At 43.5% G+C, this 21,422-nt stretch overlaps 1 protein-coding gene across 3 annotated transcripts in view; it reads right to left on the bottom strand.

Moving 5' to 3' along the window:
* The window catches only part of CERS6 (ceramide synthase 6), a 135,668-nt gene extending 116,329 nt beyond the window's left edge, over nucleotides 1–19,339 (bottom strand). For all 3 annotated transcript variants that reach the window (XR_012623786.1, XM_074829024.1, XM_074829025.1), the window contains exon 1: nucleotides 18,943–19,339. Coding sequence is in view for 2 of the 3 variants with exons in the window: in XM_074829024.1 (XP_074685125.1) it covers nucleotides 18,943–19,112 (170 nt within the window). In the remaining variant the exon portion in view is untranslated. The remainder of the gene's footprint in view (nucleotides 1–18,942) is intronic.
* Nucleotides 19,340–21,422: the final 2,083 nt, after the last annotated feature.

The following is a 21,422-nucleotide window of genomic DNA, read 5'->3' as shown; positions in this document are numbered from 1 at the left end:
AAGCAGTACTTTTTGTACTGTGGTAGCCTAAGGATATGAAGGATGCCTCGCCTAGCTGATTGAAAATGTTCTCTACCTTGAAATCAAGAATTCTTCTATCAGTCTTGGTTTGTCAACAGCAGAGTTTGGCAGGCAGTTGCAATGGGCCCTTTCCAGTTCAAAGAAAAGGCTAGAGTCCACTTTAGAGAACTCTTTCCATGTAACAGTATTTCTCTTCTTTTCCCACAAAAGGCCCATCAGATTCAAATTTCACCTATTTGCTCCATCTGCCAGATCTCCCATTCTTCCTGGCTATACAGACATGCTATCGTGTGTCACCTCATCTCATGCCCAGCTGCAATTCTTTGGAGCTCTCAGTTCAGCAGTCAGAAATCGGTGAAATTGGCTCATTTTAATACTATTTGTAACTTCTAGAGATGGAATTCACCTATGCTAATAAAAGTTTTATACAAATCTCCTGTATTTCCTTTCGGTGTTCCGAGTCTCACTGACCATCCAGGGCTCTGGTGAATGATGAGGCTCCAATCTCTCACCAAGACCTGCCAGAAGTAACAGTACCTACATTTTCCAGCCAAACCTGGAAGGTTATTTTTGACTTAATTTGGAAACAGCAGCAAGGGTTCTGTCTCTCCCAAATGGCAGATGCCACCAGCAGAGGCAAACAGATATCAGTCCATAATCATTTTGTGTCACATTAGCTAGATGGCATTTCTTTTCTTTCTTATTTGTAATCGGTGTTTATTAAAGATGCTGCAAGAAGGTGGGGGTGACTTCTGGGCATGCTACACCCTTCCATGTGGGAGGAGATTGCAATGATACAAACACTATGGCTTTCTACTGCCCACTTAAAAACAAAACTAAAATTTTAATTCTTCTTAGGAATTTTCAGATCTGTCCCATACACAACTTGAGACAGACAAATCACACAGACATCAAGTCTCTTCCTTTCCTAGGATACAAGTGTTATCATACACCTTTGAATTTAGAAGTGTGTCTGAAGGGAGCAGTTGTTTCTGGCGAGCACAAACCAATGGGTATGCCTGGTTACACCACGTTCCTCCCAGCTGCATGCCCATACGTCATGGTCATGTTTTCCCCCTCACGCTGTATCTTTGGTCTCACTCCCCTCTCCCATGCTCCAGAAGAGACCTGTGTGCTCCTTCCAGTTCTACTTCTCTGTCCCGTTCCCACCTTTGGTACAGGAAGAATTTAGGGAGTAATTAATTCCTTAAACTTTAAATTCCGAGTAAGCAACCAAAGTGTCAAGATACTGATGAGCAGCAGACTGTCACACCACAAGCCATGTGGTTGCTGCACTGTATCTCCACAAAAATTATTTGTATTACTCACATGCATGAGGGGGTTGACTTGCCATGATCCGTCACTTCAGATGCAAATATTTATTGATGGCATAGAAGTATTCCAACTTTTGTTTTTATTACTCATTATTTTAACACTGTTAGTTAAGAGGCTTTGGAACACCAAAATCACTCAGCCTGCTCCTCAGTAAGACCAAAAGAACTTACATTTTATCACTATTTCATTTATACCACAAATAGTCCAGCTGCAGGATTAAGTTCTAAACCTCAAACTATGAGCTGAAAGCCTAAGTACACTGCACTAGTGTACTACTGTCATAAATAAGGCCTAAAAGTAAACCAAGTCTTTCATTAAAATTACAGCAATTATAGGACAATAACTTTGTAAATACTAACTTTTTATACCCTGTCCTAAATAGCATTCAGGTGTCCAAAAGCATTATTAAAATACAGATTTTAATGTGTTCCAAAATTTGTTTCTTTTTAGCTGAATAAAGAGGACACGTCCCTTTGGTATAGAGTACTGCCGCTGTCATGGTTTATAGACCTGCATCTCAAAACACCCTTTTGGAACAGGCAAATATTATATCATCATCATCACCACTATTATTATGTTTTCAATACAACTTTAGAGGTAAGGAATGAGGAAGGAAAAAAAAAAAAACCCAACCCTACATATAACTATTCTGGGCACACTGTAAAGGGATGGCAAAACAAAGTGATACCATTAAAATTAAGATAGTCTGACAGTTTGCACTTTGCTACCATGAAGAGTATTTCTTTTATTTCTTATAAGTAATACGCTGGAAAATTTCCAGGCAAGACAATGTTTAAGAAAGTGTTGAGAAGTAAAAAAAAACAAACTCTTCAGTGGCTGATAGAGCTTATAGCTGCAAGTGCCTTTTATCAAAGACCTGGGTTCTCCAAAACAGATTTTTAATAAGGATTCCTGCAAGTTCTGCATGTTTAGTAGTTAATTTTATCTTGTTCCAGGTCTCTCCTCATGAAAGCAGAAATGAGACTGATTAATGGCATTTCTTTAGAAGTGGATGTGTCCTGGTTTCAGCTGGGATAGAGTTAATTTTTCTTCTTAGCAGCTAGAATAGTGCTGTGCTTTGGATCCAGTATGGGATTTGGTATGAGAAGAATGCTGATAATACACTGATGTTTTCAGTTGTTGCTAAGAGATCCAGGCCTTTCCAGCTCCCTGTGTCCTGCCTCTGTGCAGGTGTACAAGAAGCTGTGAAGGAGCACAGACAGAGCACTGGACACAAATTAGTCAATGAAATATTCCATATCATGTAATGTCATGCTCAGTATATAAAGGAAGGGCAGCCAGGAAGGAGAGGGTTCTCCCTCGCTTCCGGGATTGCAGTTGTGGGACCTTGGTATTTTGGGATCACTAGCCAGGAATGGGCTCAGTATCAGTCGGTGGGTGGTGAGCAGTCACATTGTGCATTACCCATTTGTACTTTCTATTATCGTTATTGTTTTATTTTATTACAATTATTAAACTGTTTTCATCTCAACCTACGAGTCTCCCTTTACTCCTCCAATTCGCTTCCTTATCCTCCAGCAGGGGAGGGTGAGCGATCATGGCGTTTGGCTGCCTGCCAGGTTTAAACCACAACAGGATGCTTGGTACAGTTGATGGCAACTGTCAGTCACTGGGACCTTATACCTAATCTTATGTAAGAGATGGGGAGAAAAATATCCCAGAAAACTCAATTTGAAGATGAAACTTTCCATCTTCCTTCTTCCCCTCTACCCTCGTATATCCCAGCCATGTTTTGAAGTTATTCCAGAAGAGAAGCAATTGCACCTGTAAGACTGTAAAGTATCCAAGGGGAAGGAGGTTTAGGAGTTCAGCAGAATGGCTCACCTTGCAGCAAGTTCTGAAAACTTTTTGCTATTCGTGATAGTTCTCATTAAACAATGTGAAAATTTTAGAAGCAAGGAGCAGTTACTGGTTTTATGCTTATATTATAAAAAAGGATCCCAGGCCCTAAGACTACATAATAGATCACTCAAAATCAGCAGCAGAGAAAGGAGCACACTAATTTTCAGTCCTCTGCTTTACTCTAACACTCAAGAGTTAGACCTCCTGAGGCCAGAAACCTTGCTCTTTCAATGTCAACAGCAAAACCAGACCAGTATACTTCCAATCACTGTCCCACAGGCTGGAGTTCTGGCAGCTCTGGAGGATGCAGAACCCACTCCTGCAATTAAGCTTTCTGGTCGATAACTGCTCTTCTGTGGGCAAAGTTGAGAGGGGACATTTGCCAAACCTTCATTTGAAGAGAGCTTGGTTAAAGGGGGACTGTAAGAAAATTCGGGATGGATCCAGTGCGTTTTTCATTATGTAAGTGTACTCATTCAGAGGCCTCTTCATGTCATTCAACATAAATAAATACCCGCAGCACTACCAGGCAAGGCAAAAAGAGCACCTTGCTGGGAAGTAGAGTGGGAGACTTGTTGAAAAAGTCTGGGGAGGTCAACATTATAACCTACTTAACATCCACATGTACACACACCCCCCTCAGTTGTACTCTCTAAATCACAAAATCATCACACGTGGAACAAACATCATCATCATCATTCTTTTTCGGTTTGTGTGTACTCAACAGAACTCTTAATAGCTGCTTCTATTTTAACTCTGGCAGTGATTACAGTTTACACCTGGGTTCGCACTAAGCTACCTGCCACATGGACCGACAGCAACGCAGTTGCAGCACAGTGCCTATTAGGGCAACACCAGGATACGCCTTCCAGGCCAGCCTACATGTGTTGACAGGAGCTACAACCACTGCACAGATGTGTCAGACCTTCTTCACCACGGAGTAGCTTTGTGCAAGAGCAGAACCAGGGCAGGACACAAGAGAGCTGTCCACCAGGTGCTTACCAACAGCCCATCGTTGAGCTGCAGACCTGATGCCTTTAGTCAGTATTAGAGATGCTCTTGTTCAAAACAGACTGAGGGAAGGAGTAGCAAGGCTATCATGTAATCCCTCTGGCTGACCGATGACCTTACACCATGCAGGAGCAGAGGCCCACATCTTACTCTGTCAAAAAAGCTTAAGTCTTTCTAGTTAATATCAGATGTTAACTAACCCCTACGTGTGAGATTTTCAGACAGAAGAATACTCCATGGCTGCACACATACTACTAGTTCTGAAAAAAATGGGGGAGAGTAGAAGTGTGGCACTTTATCAAGAAAAACGGAATTTAAAAAAAAATTGTGTGTGTGTATATATATATATCTCTATCTATCTCCTTGATGTCTACCTAGGTGTACAGGTTGAATGGCTTCTGCTTCTTAATTACTAAAACAGTAATCAGATGACTACACAAGACCATATATAGTAACATACAATTTCTGGTATTTCACATAAGTTTTATGCTGATATAACACCAGAACTCAGCAGAAGCTAATTTCTAATTTATATTGGCAGAAGATCAGATTCAGAACCTTTGTGAGTAAATAAATTATACTGAAGAGTAATATAGATCCTCAACTGATATAAATAACTCTGACCACCCTCAAACAAACTGATTTACACCACCAGCAGACCTTACTATATGCAAATAATCAAATAAGACTGTGTGACAAAGCTCTCTTTATGCATGTAATACAGTTTCACAAAATTAATGCACTCTTTACATTAAAATTCATATAGGAAAGCAAATGCTAATGTTCCAAGAGGGAAAGCTAGTCTGATGTATGGACTCTAGGATGTTTCACAGAAAACTGTAGGAAGTCACTGGGCAGGGAGCATGAAAATCCCTGACTACTGCAATCTTATTTTTTCATGTATGATTTAGGATTTACTAGCCCACCTGCAGCAGGCAGGCCTAAAGCTTTGGAAGAGATTTGCAGGAGCCCCAGGTGAAGCTAATACAAGTCTGAAAGAGGTGACCAGATGCAAGTGGTAACACCTGGATTCCAAAGACCATTTTTACATATGAAGATGAACTAATCTAGTTTCTTATGTGGAATCTCTACATAGAATTATATCAATGAGAAGAAAAGTTAAGAGACTGGAAACTAATGCCTTGGCTCTTCATTCCAACAAGCCTTCCCCAAGACAGGAGGCCACCACCATAAACAAAACTAAAATCGAACAACAGTCCATACTAACACCTTCCTATTCTGGTCAAGGTCTATAGTCAGTCCCTGTTATTCAAGTGAAGCAGAAGTCCTTTGGAGACTGCACACAAAGCACTGGATAATATGGAGGACTGAAATCAACATCACCTTCTCCTTGCTCTGTGAATCACTCTACAGACCACATAGCTGGCAACATCCTTGCTTTGACAGCTACCTCCTTCTCTGTATATGGTTTCTTACTGTGCTGTGCTCTAGTCTGAGAGCTGGGAAAGGATGGCAGATTATTTAGCAGATAATGTCATTTTCTTAGTCAATGCACTTGGGTTATTTCCAAGCCATTTTTCAGGGAATATTTCCTGGTATGGATACAGGACTTTGTAGAAAGAAAATGTGAAAGAAATTATGCTTTTTCCTAATAAATACTTTGAGGTTTTTGTGATTAAGATGACCAACATATTCTTCTTCCACCGAACTGAGAAAGATCCGTGATAAAATTAGGATCAGCTTGAAACCCTTCCCCAACCTAAACCCATCTTCCTACACAGGACTGAACTCAGCAGACCTTCCCCTATGGCTGCTTTTACAATTAAATGCCATTTTAAAAGCTATGTTAGGAGTCTGTAATGGTCTTACCACTGCTCTTCAATAAAGGTGCAATGGAAGAGACGCTCATCTGAATGACAGAGTCTCTACACACTATAACAGCACTGAAGAGGGGCAAAAGACTTTGCTTCCTCTCTATTTGAGTTGCTACCTCTCCCATACACCAGAGCTGGGCAGCAATGGACAGACCTCAAGTCAGAAACTTCAGATCTACCTTTGTTTGCCACCAGCAGCTCTGCAGAACATTATGCAAGGATAGACAGCTTTTATTCAAAGGCAGGCTGGATCAACAAGAGGGAAAATAAAAGAAAAAATAAGATGGGAGGAGATGCATGACAAGAAAACATTTATGGGGCATACAGAAGAAGAGATGAACATCAGAAAGATGCATAGCAAGAAATACTGGAATAAACATTAATTTTAATTTAAATATGAGACATGTAAGGGAAATTTATTCTGAGATGGGGGCACAGCTGTAAGATGAGAAGTGAGAGAGAGACTTAAAGTGTCATTGAAGCATATGCTTTGCCCCAGAACAATGCATTCTTTTAAAATCATGAACAGGCAGCTTCCATAGCAGATGTGAAACAATCAGAATCCTAAATTCTAGCTCTATATTCATACATCCCTGGTGTTTCAAAGATGTGATGGCTGTCATGTTTCAAATGAAAGCATGGTAATAAAATACAACAAACCCACAAAAAAACCCCACACCACCACTAAATCCACCCTCCAGAATAGGGAGCACTATTTAACTACAATGCACTTAATAAGTGCAAAAGCAGATGCTTCAAGGTAACTTCTATTCATTAAGGCACCTTACTTAAGAGATTTGTCATTATTATTTAAAGGTCTAAGACACTCTGGTGTTACGCCTGAGTTAATTCCCATCAGGAAACAAGGCAAAACACAAGTAGTGCTATGGTGATGGATACAAAGTGCTATTTTCTCTTCAAACCCTGAAGTCAGCTCTCAATGGAAGAGTAAGCAAGATGAAGTAGTGTTCTTCCATTTCTGCTAGTGCACTTTTCATCTTGACAACTGAAGGTAAATGCCGGGCTAGAGGTTTGAGCTCTTGCCATGATTCTAGCAAACCATCAGCCTATTTTCAAGAAAATCAACTTGTTCAGAGATTTTTTTAAAAAAATAAAAATACAAAACAAAACAAAAAACCACAACAAAATGCTGTAGAGATCTCATTTTTATCTCTACATCGTTGTCTGGTAACCAGACCCATTTATCAGTGCTGGCTGAAAGTCAGGACATCTGTTCCTGACAAAATTTTGACATTTCTGAATTTCCATTTCATTCCAAACTGGAAGAAAACCAAATATTTTTCACATTTCCTATAAATGCTCTAGAAAATAACAATTCCAGGTTAGCACACACAAAGCTCCTCTAAGTAGGATATAAGGTGTGTTTCTTCTGTCAAATATCAAACTGTTTCATTATCATCCCAACAACTGACATTTTGAAATATCTCATTTTCTAGACCTGTCAATAATTTATAGCTGCTCTGAAAGGTTTTTTAATTTAAAGATTTTTAATAAAAAAGGAAAAAAAAGTATTACCTCAGACTGATATGATGCCACTGTGGTATATTAATTACTCTGTCACACACATGAATATATATTTACAACTATACGTATATTACCTATATGAACAATTAGTGAATGTAGAACTAAAGACTGGCTTCTCTCTTTTTTTTTTTTCTAAGACTGATTTACTCTTACTATCTTGAACATAAAGGGAATAAAAGCTTTTCCAGTAATGCATGCGATCAATGTTTCCTCTTCTAAGCAACTCTTTCTGTGAATTTTTTCAAAACCAAAATGATCCTGAAGATATTGCAGTGTGGAGAAGAATCAACTTAAGGGGAACAAAACTAAAATTATCCTCAAAATTGCCTGTTATAATCAAATTTAATGCTGTAGGAGATTTAACGTATTGATCCTAGAAGGGAACAGAACGTGTTCATACCACAGCAACTCAGACTACATTTTGGGTACCCACAAGGTAATTCCTGTCTTAGGTAGAGGTGGTCCACATCTATTTCTTGATTTGTGTCCTGCCTGCTCACATGCCAGACTACAATAAAACCAAAAGACCCATTCTACAGCAAATGGAAAATCCAGATGTCCATTCAATAAAGTGTTATGTGCTCTGCCCTAATTAAGTTTCTCCTGCAAGCTTACAGTGAACTTCAACCTAATCCTCACCTATTCAGATTTCCAATACAGTATACAAATTTCATACAGATGTAGGATCCCAGGAGCGCCCTGGTGCCCTGCATTGTGAAAGCATGCCATTTAGTGAGGTTTATGATTTTACAGAATCACTGAGGTTGGAAGAATCCTCTGGAGATAACCAAGTCCAGCCCCCTACTCACAGCAGGTCAACTAGAGCAGGACTGTGTTCAGTTTGTTTTTGAGTATCTCCACAAGTGGAGACTCTACAACCTCTCTGGATAACCTGACCCAGCATTCCATGAGCATCCCCGTAAAAAGTTTGTTCGCATGTTTAAACAGAATTTCCTGCATATCAATTGCTTGTTGCCTATTGTCCTTTCACTGGACACCACTAAGAAAAGTCTGGCTCTGCCTTCCTTAGTCTCCCTATCAGGTAGTTTTACACACTTCTAAGATCCCCCTAATCCTTCTCTTCTCCAGACTGAGCTCTCTCAACCTTTTCTCATATGTCAGATGCTCCAAATCCTTAATCATCCTAGCAACCCTTCACTGCTCTCACTCCAGTATGTTCACGTCTTGTCAAGGGGAGACCAAAACCAGACTAATCACTCCAGACATGGCCTCACCAGTGCCGAGTACAGAGGAATAATCCATTGCCTCGACCTGCTGGCAATGCTTTCCCCAATCCTGCTGGTGCACTTCTGGCTCATGTTCAGTTTGTTGTCCACCAGCACTCCCAGGACTCCATTTGCAGTTCAATTTGTCATAATCACATCAATGCAATCACTGCAAAGTTAATTTAGTACAAAGGTGTTGTAATCCTGGGAAGTGTTTAGCGCTGGAACTGTTCATATTTTCAGGCTACTCTCTTATCATATCAGTTCTCTCCCTTCTCTCATACTAGATGTGTGGGAAAAGCTGACAGATAAGTATCAGCCACCCAATTATTACTTCAATATATGCAAAACACGCTCCTGCTTGTGGTCTAACCACATGCTTTTCTTTTTCTCAATGGCTTCTTTCCAACATGATGCTCGTAAGAGAAATAAATACACCCAACTGGACCCGATCATCTCGTCCAGCAGCATGTTTTGGACAACTGCAAGTAGTAAACAGCAGGAAGTTCAAGAAAGTCTAACGGACAACTGCAGAAAAGCTTGTCAACAGGTACCTTCCCACCCATGACCCACTCATTATCTAAAACTTTGTTTTCAACAGAAGCAACTAGTCTCAACAGTTGCAAGGGGGATTCTGGTCATGATGACTCACTGGTCTCATTTGCTACAGCAGTGCCCAGGAAAGCCACAGCACTGATATCAGCTGGTGAGAGGCTGGAACCCTCCAGCTCCCCAACTGAGCAGGTCTCCTCCTGGTTGAGAAGTGTGTCAGAGGAGCTCACCACCACCTGAGATCACCCACCGCCCCCAAAATTTCTCAGCTCACTTTCATTTCACATAGATTTAATTTTGTCTGCTTTGTCACGCTGTAATGCCGGCAGGTTTAGACTAGGGTTCCATGTTTATGCTGCCTAGCTACAAAGTTTCAGCAGTTGCTATATCAAGGCTCATTTCTGTACTTCTTACAGAGCATACCTTGTTTAGACTGTCCCCTTCACAACAGCACACCAGGCAGTATGTCTATAGCTATGTGGACCACTGTATTTCTCTCTGCAACAGATACATCACACAGTCACAACAGACATAAGCAAAAGCAATCACAAGGGATATTACGATTTACCACTCTGATGATCTTTTCACATTACTCACTTCTGTGATCAGCAACTGCTTTTGAGTAAGCAGTGTCTCTTTACTTTGCACTGCACAGCACACTCTTATTTCCAAATAAGCAATTCCCTCCACCGCACAAAGACATCTCTCATTAGCCTAGGCAGTTATGCTCGTTTGTACCATCTATCCAGGTAAACAGTATTCCAAAAACAGCTCTCAGTTTAAAGTTCTGTCTAACTACAGGATGCCAAACATCATAGCAAAGTAGAAACTGAGAGTGGCCTCCGCTTCCACTCTCTTCTCAGTAAGGATAAGAGTCCCAGGGACACAGTAAATGACAGTCCCAGTGAAAGTTCAGGTATCTATACAACGTCATACAGAACTGAATTCAGGCAGCAACAGGAAAGAAAAGGGAGAGAAGAGATCCCAATTCCAAAGTGAGGATTTCAGCATCAGTTCTATCAAGCCACCTTCTCGTGCTTGCAGAACTAAAAAACTTTATCTCAGAGGATGGCAAACAGGCAACAAGTAGATGTGATGACAACACATGTAGTAAATAAAAGGGCCACTTTTTTCCTCTGGGTCATTCCATTACTGTTAAACATAGAGCAACTAGCTTGTTACAAAGGATAGACAAATATATGCATGCACATATACTCAAACAGCCCCAGGAATCTAAGATTTTATGCCAATGAACACCCTCCAGGCTCTAACCTCTGTTTTATGCACCAGTGTAATTATGTCAGCTAGATTTATTTTTTTTAATACAGTACTACAGGTTATTCCTCCCAATCCCTACAGGAGAAACCAAGACAGGGAAGATACTATTAAAAGGAAGCTTTCACTGCACTCACACAGACAAAAAATGCAAGTGATTTAGAAATACTACTTTAACCATCTTAGCGTGACCTGTGAGGGCAAAGAAGGCTTTTCATCATTCCAGACCAAACTTTAAAGTGCATCATTTATATTAGTGAAATAAGGTTTAGGTTAGTGAACCTGAAAGATACTTCATTAATACAAGGTAGTCTGGAGAACCTTAGCGTTCTGTTCCTACCTGTGCAAAAGGTAACCTGGATTAATAGCCAATACACAAACATATACGTATCTTACATACTATAAAATACACAACATGGCTAACTGGATGTTATGCTTCTTTACAGCTCTTAGACATTCTTAGTAATTGTACAGACAGTTACCTTGGGAGTTAAAATTTGATTATGCTACATCAATAACAGTTACATGAGGCTTCACAATTGCTCAGCAGTACGAAAGCTTTCCAAAGGCAAAATCTGCAATTATGAGAGTTAGTAACTATATAGGAAAAAAAAATTGTTACAGTTTACTCTCTGGTTTTGCTACAGAAGTCACAGCTTTGTGTTACAGGTCCACTGGCATTATGAAAACTGCCTCTAAGATTGCAACTGGCTATGCTAAATATTCCAGCTCTCCCACCTCCGCCACAATTTGACTACTTCCGAATAAGCAAAAAGGTATCACCATTGTGAGAAATTGATGGACACCCAATGTTGCAGAGTTAGTCTTTTGTAAGGACCGTGTGCTAAACAGACTGACTTCCTCACAGAGGATGGAAGATCTCAGCCCATCTGATTGTCAGAAACTTTGCTCACCTTAAGCAAGACTTTAGTAATTCCTTCTCTTTCAAGTGATCAGAAACCCACGTTTCCCTCCCTTTCCCTTGACGTGGATGCCCATCCCTCCTGCACCCCCAAAATCTGTAAGTGCCCAGTGAGTGGAGACACTGGTGTGGGAAACCACAGAACAATCAAGGTGTTAGATAAACACTTCCAAGGAACTGTTGATACACATCATATACATACTACTGAATATTATATAAGGTTACATCACTTATGAAAGCTACATACTTTTATGCTGTAATTTTAACTTTCTTGTCAAAACTCCAAGACCACCTTAAGACAGGCACAGAAACTGCAAATATGAATTGTCAAACTGCTGTAGGATGGGGATATTTAACAACTGTTGGGGGAAAAAAAACAAAACAAAACCAAAACCAAAACACAAATACAGTCAAGTAAGCACTGTTGAGCTCAGGCATCCCCTTCCTCACTACCCTGCTGCAGATAACAGAGATTGAGTCAAGGGAACAAATTTCCCCAAATGTTAATTTACTAAATACTTTGCATGGACTAGTAAGACACTGGTCTGCAGATGTGTAGGAAGAGGCAGCATACCAGAAGCTTTTCTTTTTCCAAGAACAAATTCTTAGCAAATGCCTGTTAATCAGCTACAGAGGCAGAAGTAGGAGCAACTGAAAGAGCCACAGGCAATTTGCATCCAACTGCACAGTTACAAGAATCCAGGCAGGAACAGTAACTGGAATCTGCACTCAAGACAAAACCCCACTAACAGCAGTTCTGGCCCAGTACACACTAGTGACCTGTCACTGAAACCTTTCCCTCAGCCAAGTTGTGGTTAGGCTGTCATACTTCCATCACCTGGATACTTTAGAAATTGGTTTTAATGGCATTCTCTACTAGAGCTCAACATATATTTCCCATTTAACTCCCAGTTTTAAGATTGGCACTACTGTGCATCTATAAATGGTCCTTTACGAAGGACATTTAAATAGAATTCATTTTATCCACTCCACCTTCTTTTAAAGGAACGCTCTCAGCTTACATCTGAACACACAACTACATTACACAACAGAGATGCATACCAGCCAACATAGACACAGCCAAGGTGCGTGAGCGTACACTGCACTGGTCAGAGCTGGTAAGACAGAGCTTCACCCACGCCACGACAGACAATGGATCTCCAGGTAAAAACAATCATTTCATTGTGAGGAATCTACTTGTGTTAATAGCTGAAGATCAAACACTGCAACCCTAGGAAACAAAAACTGGTTACACAAATAAAAATATAAATGACAGAAAATTAATAGCTAATGAAAAGAAACATGGAAAGATGGAAAACACAGTCAGTGAGATATAAATTTATTCTAAACCTATTTACTGCTAATGCTCTATTGTTACTATTTTAAAAAGAAATCGGTTTAAAGTTTAAAAGAAATAACTTTTTCGGTTATTCTCTTTACATCAACTGTGCCTTTTCTTAGAAAGTTATCAATTTCAATGTCCTATTCAATTTTAGCTGAATTAAGCATTTATTAGATAGTAATCAAGTAAAAAAAGACCTTACAGGTAATCTTATGAAAAAAAAAAAATTATAAAGCAAAATAGAGAAAAAATACCTGAGAAAGTTATTGTCAGTGAACATGTGCATGCACTTACATACAAGTGAATTATATCTGAACAATCAAATTTCACCTAACACACTGGAAACTATGCAAGACATATACAAATATCACAGCCTACAAACAAATTTTGACAGAAATAATGCCCACTGCACCACCGAACCTCCCCAGATAAGGCTCCAGGCTGCTGCAAATGCACCAAGTTTATACATCCTCTCCCAAATTCTGTATCCTGTCTAGCCTCCTTGTTATTGTAAGAAATCACTGATACTAGATGATTACTTAGGGATTACAAAAATCAAATTTGTATGTGTACACCACATACCAGAAACACTTGCAAGGCTTTAACATATTGTCACCTGAACTAATTTTTACAGTTAGCAAAATATATGTATATACACACATATACATGCACACACAGAGTCATTGTATTATGTCACCCTGATCCACTAGGAATTCTACTGTGTCATACTAAATAAGAGTCAGCTGAGGTTACCTTTGGGGCTGAATTAACATTATAAAAGCAAAATGACATACAAAAGCCATGAATTTCCATACACTCGATGTCTAGAGTATCTTGATCTCACTGATAGTAAATGATGAGGCTGGCTCAGTTTAAATCAGGGCAGCTGGAGGGCTGTTCCTATATATAATCAAGCTATCCCTGACCACATGAGCCATTCCGTCAACTGAGGAATATCAGCTTCATCTTTGAGAACTGCCCACCCCCCACCTGTCAATGCCAGAGGACACTAAAGGCATTATAAGCCTAGTTTGCTGATTTATAGAGCAATCTCATTAGATCTGAGCCCAAACTGCTGCTTACAAGGTGAGGGAAATAAATATACTGCAACTACAGTGCAAAGATGAGATATGAAAAACTTCAGTAGATGAGTCAAGTTGTAAAGAAAGCAGTAATATCAGACTACTGGACTCAGATAATTGCTGGACCACGTCGGAAATGTTTGGTTAGCACTTCTTTCAGAGGATTCAGCCAACTTCTCCCTTGAGAGAAGTCTCTAAAGCAGCGGTGTGTTACTCTCTTGTTTTGAGTCCAACAGACACACTGGTTGCTGAGTGAACATTGTTTCCATATAACCACACACCTCTCACAGATGACATGTTTGGGAGGATAGGAAAGGCTGCTGCTTCTGAGCAGTGAGGTCTAGCACAGAGGGAGGAGAGCTATATGATCCCATAAAATAAAGAAGAAAAATTGTATTTGCCCAGAATAACAGATGTTTCTTTATCTTTTTAGGCCAAACACCCTGCTATTACTAAGACCAGTTTCAATTCAGCTTTCACCTGTCTTGCCCACACTAGAAAGGGTCTGGAAAGGATCCGGGGAGACAGAGACTGGTATTATTGAGCACTTATCTCCTTAGAGGTGAAGGCATTGCATAGTACAGGAGGGGATCCTTAATTGCTTACATGCCTTTAAAAAGTGGTAAGACACACAAAATGGATGGATACTATGAAGAAATATGTCCCCACATTACCACGGCATTGCTAAACTCCTGCCATCTTCCAAAATAGTAGGTAACGCTATCTTCGTGCTTAGTTATTATAGTTTTCTAAAATGTACTTTGTGTTTAAAGAAAGAGATGAATGAGAAGGAAGCGAAAGGAGAAAAGGCTGTTAAGGTATTTTAGCACCTCATCCATAACTATGATGGCCTCAGTAGATAGATCCACTAAATCTCATGGTTATGAGATTATACCTCAGAGCAAAGCTTATTTCAAGAGCACTCATCATCATCAGATCCAATTGTCGAAGCGATTCAGCATACACTTAATGTTCTAATCTACTTTTTCCTTTCATTCAAGAGTGCTGGTCAGGGATGGCAGGACAAGGAAATCAACAAAAAGTAGTTTATCTGAAAAGAAAAAAAAAAAAAAAAAGAAAAAATATTCAGAGGTAGCTAGATTCTCTTCCTGCTTGGTTAGTTGACTCACCAAGCCAGTAACAAAAAAATATCCCAGTAGGATAAACTCTGTGAATATGCATAGAACAAGATTTCCAAGTTCAGTCATTTCAATTCCACCTGCTAATATGTACACACAAATATAATATAAATATATATAAAGTCAACTTTTAACCCTTAGCATGGCAAGTTTTATCCCCTAGACATACCAAGAACTTTGTAAGCAAAGACACATAAAGTCCATATCACAGCTCCCCCTGTACCTATTTCTTACTACTGTAAAGATCCATAAAGTTAGTCACCCTTCATAGCAAGGTAAGTAAAACCATACTGCTCCAGCAGCCTAGCACTCAGCTGCTGTGAAGGAGTCTGAAAATAATGGCTATAAAATAAGTAATCAGATTCTTAACACCTTGTGGCTGCTTACCTACCAGTGTAAAGATTCACAAGAGCACCTGTATTAGGTATCTTACAACACAAAATAGAGAATACATTGGTTACAAATACTGCAGTACAACCATGGATTTAAAGTAGATCTGGGTTTTTTTTAAAATGTATTACAGCATCTATTTTTATTTTTTCTTTAGTTACTACCATTGAAAAAACAGAGAACTGTTACACATCTGCAAAAGCTCGTTCCAGGATGTAACATGTACAGCATCAGTCATCCACAACTTGAGTTTTGAAAGGAAAAAAATATAGCTGTTTTAATACACAAAAGAATGAAAAATTATCAGTTTAACAGATAGTCCTCCCTTTTTCCTTCCAGATCTTGTATAGCTTTATCAATTGAAATAATTGCAAGCCTTTAATCACAGAATCACAGAACCGTCTAGGTTGGAAAAGACCTTGAAGATCATCCAGTCCAACCATTAACCTAACACTGACAGTTCCCAACTACACCATATCCCTCAGCGCTATGTCGACCCTACTCTTAAACACCTCCAGGGATGGGGACTCCACCACTGCCCTGGGCAGCCCATTCCAACGCCTAACAACCCGTTCTGTAAAGAAATGCTTCCTAATATCCAGTCTAAACCTTCCCTGGTGCAACTTGAGGCCATTCCCTCTTGTCCTATCGCTTGTTACTTGGTTAAAGAGACTCATCCCCAGCTCTCTGCAACCTCCTTTCAGATAGTTGTAGAGGGCGATGAGGTCTCCCGTCATGTGCTCCAGACCCTTCACCAGCTTCGTTGCCCTTCTTTGGACACGCTCAAGTAATTCAATGTCCTTTTTGTAGTGAGGGGCCCAAAAATGAACACAGTAATCGAGGTGCGGCCTCACCAGTGCCGAGTACAGGGGTAAGATCACTTCCCTGTCCCTGCTGGCCACGCTATTTCTGATGCAAGCCAGGATGCCATTGGCCTTTATGGCCACCTGGGCACACTGCTGGCTCATGTTCAGCCGGCTGTCAGTCAACACCCCCAGGTCCCTCTCTGACTGGCAGCTCTCCAGCCACTCCTCCCCAAGCCTGTAGCGCTGCTGGGGGTTGTTGTGGCCGAAGTGCAGCACCCGGCATTTGGCCTTATTGAAACTCCTACAGTTGGCATGATGCGCATGATGCATTTCTGTGGCTCCCAACAAAGCACAGAGGTCTGACAAAATGAATTACTAATGAGCAATAATAAGGCTTGATCTTTCCCCCATTCAAGTCAAAGACAATCCCCCTGCTTTGATCAGTGGAAGCAGGTCCAGTCACTTTTACTCAATCTGCTTTCATAAAACACTCTACATGAAAAATCACAATTGTACCATGCTGAGTGGATTAATCCCACACAGCCTGATTCTACTCTCACAGTAGAGTTTTGCAACTGATATGAAATTAAAAAGGAAAATACTTAAATAATTGTTAATAAAACCTCTTTGGAGGTCTCTCACCTACTACCAGGCTAGCAGAACACATTTCCAGATCTAAATTTCAAAATTAGCCTAATGAATATAAGAGATTATGGAAACGTACTGATTGTCTGTGTAACTAACACTTAAAAATATAATGTACTGAAAAATTTAAAAGTACTTTAATTGAATGAAGAAAATTAACCAGAGGGAGTGGATACAAACTACTAAATAATTACAGTAGCTTCTGGTGATGTGAACAGCCGCATCAGAACTACCAGAAACAACACGATTCTAAGTTTAGGCTGAAATTGTCTCCCTGACTAACTGTTCCTCCATCTAAACGCAGCCCTGCTGCGATACATATTGCAGTTCAGATGGCAAGAGATGCAACATCATGCACCCACTTTTAGTGCTCAGAAGTACGCATTGTACAGACTGCAAAGGAGAAACTACTAAAGACTTGACCTTATCTAAATAATACTTGGCACTCAAATTGTAACTATATTGCAGTATTTAACTCAGGATAAGGGTTTAAATTAACTTTTGATAACCTCAGATTTTCAGGCAGACCACAAGTTTTGCTGTCATTTTCGGTAAATCAGTAAAGCAACACAGAAGTTAACAACAGCCCACGACTGCTTATTTTTTAAAACAAATATGGTCCTCTCAACTGAGTCATGAAAACAGCCAAGTTTTTCACAAACCAACGTCACAGGTGCCATATTCTAATCAGGGCAGTAGAATGCTTAGGAGATGCAGAGTGTTACCTTGCAAATCAGCTATTTTAGAATTTTTAAAGCATCTTTATGGCCTTTCTCTGGCACGTGGTAACTACTGGTCTTCCTTTATCTTCCTTGACTACCCTAGGCTATTAGCATTGCCTAGGAAGACAGCACTGAGAACACGTAGGTGTTGGCAGAGAGAATCGTGCTTTTGTTCTCTGCAGAAGGAGGGAACACCACCTTTGTCGGGCGGCACAGAAGCCGGCGCAAGTGAGCAACCCGCTCCGCTTCGGCTGCCTCCCCGTGACAGGCGGCCTCTGTCGAATACCCGTAAGGAAGCACCCACAGACAATAGTCGCTGCTGACCAATCGCTAGTTTGACGTCTTGTGCTTAAATACGCATATATATGCATTTATATGGCTGTGAAACGTGTACTTTGAATTCAGCAGTCTCAAAGAACGGCGAGTTTGGTTCGGTGATGAACGGCGCCCGGAGCGCTTCTCCACCGAGCTGCCGCTCCCGACGGTACTTCCATGGCACGGGCCGTCCACGCCGCCACCGCGCGCGCCGGCCCTGCTGGGCCGCGCAGGGCTCACCCCGGGCCGGCGCTCGCCGTCCGCTCCCCGCTGAGGCCCGGGGCCAGCCGGCGGGAGTCACGCCGAGCCCCGCGGCCGCGCAGGGTGCGCGCGGCACCGCCCCCTCCGTGCTTTGCTCGCTAGAGAGTGACCCTGCGGCGGGAGCCCTGCGGTGCGGTGCGGGCAAACTCTCCTACCGGGACAATTGCCCGCCCTGGCCCCGCAGCGCTTCACTGCGGCGCTTCCCTGAGGGGGGCGGGCAGGACGCCGCCGCAGCCCGTGGGCAGCGGCCCGCGGGCGGGCGGGCCCCGGCTCGCATCGGTGCCGGAGGGCCCTGCTCCTCTTCCACTCACCCCGCCACCACTGCCGGGCCAGGGCGCCGCGGCCGCCGCAGGTGGAGCGAGGGCTGCGCCCATTCCCGGGGAGACCTCGCCTCCTAGCGCCCGCGGCGGGCAGCGGGAGCGGAGCGCCGGCTGCCGCCGAGCCCCTCCACCTTCCTGCGCCGGGCCCGCTACGTGACCGGCCGAGGGGGGAGGGAAAACGTAAGAGCCCGGCAAGGCCGGGAGAGAAGCGGCGGCAGGAGGGGGACGCCGGGCAGCCAGCGCTCCCCGGCTGCCTCTCGGTGAGCGGCCGCCGCAAGCCGCGCGGCCCGCCCAGCTCCGCCGAGCCCGGGGCGGCGCGGGCGGCTCGGCGTTACCTTTCGAAGAGCAGCCGGATCATGAAGATGCAGAAGGCCAGGGGGAAGGCGAGGTAGAGGTCCTCCGCCTGCGGGAAGGCGGCTTCCTCCGTGCTCTGCAGGTCCGCCCAGGTGACGTTGTGCGGCAGCCAGAACCGCTCGTTCCAGAACCAGGCGAGGATCCCTGCCATCTTTGCTTTGTCTGCCGCGGCGCCCCCCGCTCCGCTCCGCTCCACCCGCCGGCCTCCCTCGCCGCGGCGAGGCGTGTGCGAGCGGCTGCCGGGGGAGAGGAGGATGGAAGCGTGTGTCAGCCCCGCAGCCGCGGATGCTGCCGCTGCTGCCGGGCGGCGCGGCGCGCTGTGCCGTGCTGAGCCGAGCCGAGCCGAGCCGGCTCCCCGCCCCGGCCGCCCGGCGGGGGCAGCGGCCGCCCCGCCTGTCACACGGCCGCGCCGGCCCCCATTGGCTCCCGCTCGCGCCCCGCCGCGCGGCTGCCCCGGCGCCCGCCGCGCTCCTTAGGCGGCCCCGGGGCCGGCCCCGCCGGGCGGGCAGCCCCAGCCTTCCCCCGCCCCTCTGCCCCGCCAGAAAGCCCCCCCACCGATCGCGGCCCCACGCCTTGTCACCCCCGCGGCCGGCCGGGCCGGCCCCCTCCCTCCTCCCCTTCCTCCCGGGGCTGAGCCGGGCTGACCCGCCGTGCGGTACCGCCGGGCTCCCGGCGAGCCTGGGACGGCTGTCGCCTGGTTTAACCAGGCAGATGGCAGCAAGGAAGAGCGCTCCTTTCCCGAGCTCTGCGCAGCCACACGGACCGGCAGCGGCTGCCCCAGCCGGGTCCCCGCGCGGGGAACCGCTGCCCGGAGCGCAGCTCCCTGCCCTCCCCCCTGGGAGCGGGACTGTCCCGGCTGAAAGGACCCTCTGAAACGTTCAGTGACTTAACGCTGCATGCGTGTGCAGTAAACGAGGCGTGGAAACGTGTCTGAGAGCACAACACTCCCCAGCAACAAAACTGAGGTTAGGACTTTGGCTTTGCGCTCCCAGCTAAATGAAACCTTTTTGTTTGTACGTAGGTTTTTACTTTCGGTTCGTTATCTCGCAGCCCGGTCCCGCTAAAGACAAGCTGCAAGAGGAAAACTGTCTTCACTACACTTTACAGCAAAGGTGGCTAGCAGGCTTTAGCATAGTCGCTGGACTACATTGTGGTCTTCACACACGTAAAATCACTTCAAATAGGAGGTATACTGCTCTTGTAATGTCACTATTTTGTCTGCCCTGCCTCACTTAATTTTAGATGGCTAGAGTTTTCTCCCCTGTATCATCACACTCTCCAGCTGGCTACTGAATACTAAGAGACACTGATTTCTGCATATGGCATACTCCAGAGTTTTATCATCCTGCCTTTAGGTTTTCTGCTAACTTGCTCTTTGCCCCCCACTGACTCTACTTGCCCTTCCTGAAAAATCAATTGCACAGCTCCTCATGTCTGTGCTGACATTTCTGTACTGAAGAAAATTCTAAGTTAAACACATGACCCTGATGCTGTGAAAAATGCTGTACCAATTTAAACAAAACAAACCATTTCTGTATACGGAGAGAATTTCCATCTAGGACATTTTGGGGAAGTTTCAGGGAATACTGTGGCGGGATGGCTGAGGAGCCATGCGGGTAAATCTGCCACTGGATGCTTCTGTTTTATTGCTGAGCTAACATCCTAAGTGTCTGTAAATATTCTGATTCATTTCTTGTGGTTGCTTCTTGGGGAGGGAGAAAAATGCTGGTAGCTGGAGGCTGCTCCATGGACACCTAGTCCTTCAAATCCTGAAAAAAAAGTGTGGGCTCTAGCATCACTGCCAGATCTGCCTGCTCCCAGCAGTTAGCACAGTGCTCACTGCCTGTGTCCGTCTGGGCCCTCAGCTCCCCACTGGCTCCAGCCCTGTGCATAATCATCTCAGGATCCTACTGTGAGTCTCTGACGTGAGCCATCTGTCAAAACCCAGGGGTTTGCTGTGATTTCAGGTCAGAGGGAAAACTGACCATGGGAGTTGCATGCCTCTAATGCAGCCTTCTTCACTTACAAATAGTGATTTTCTGAGCAGAAGAAAACATTTATTTACTCAAATCAGCAAGACTTCAGCAAGACTTCTTTTAGCCAGTGCCAAAAGCATAAGTGGCTAATATCCCCTTCCTCCTTCCAACCTCTCTGCCTTGTTCTCGTGGCCAGATTTCACCCCTCTTCCAGCTGACCTAGAACCCCCATAGAACTTCCCCTGAGAGCTCATCTTCCAGCACTCTCACTAACACCTGAGCTCGCTCTTGCACATATACATACACCTCTCCACTTACAATACCTAAATCGTCCAGATCACTCTGTTTTCTGAATGGACTTGCATAAACTTAAACGGAGGTACAAGTGCAAGTCCTCAGAATGACCTCAGAAGCATAAACTTTGAAATCTGTTGATGAAAAGACCTTTAGATATCATTTCAATAGCTGACAATACACAGATAACC

Source organism: Strix aluco, chromosome 6 (genome assembly GCF_031877795.1).
Source record: "Strix aluco isolate bStrAlu1 chromosome 6, bStrAlu1.hap1, whole genome shotgun sequence".
Classification (NCBI taxonomy): Eukaryota; Metazoa; Chordata; class Aves; order Strigiformes; family Strigidae; genus Strix; species Strix aluco.
Note: the sequence above shows the minus strand (reverse complement) of the source record. Positions and strands in the feature narration are given on the sequence as shown.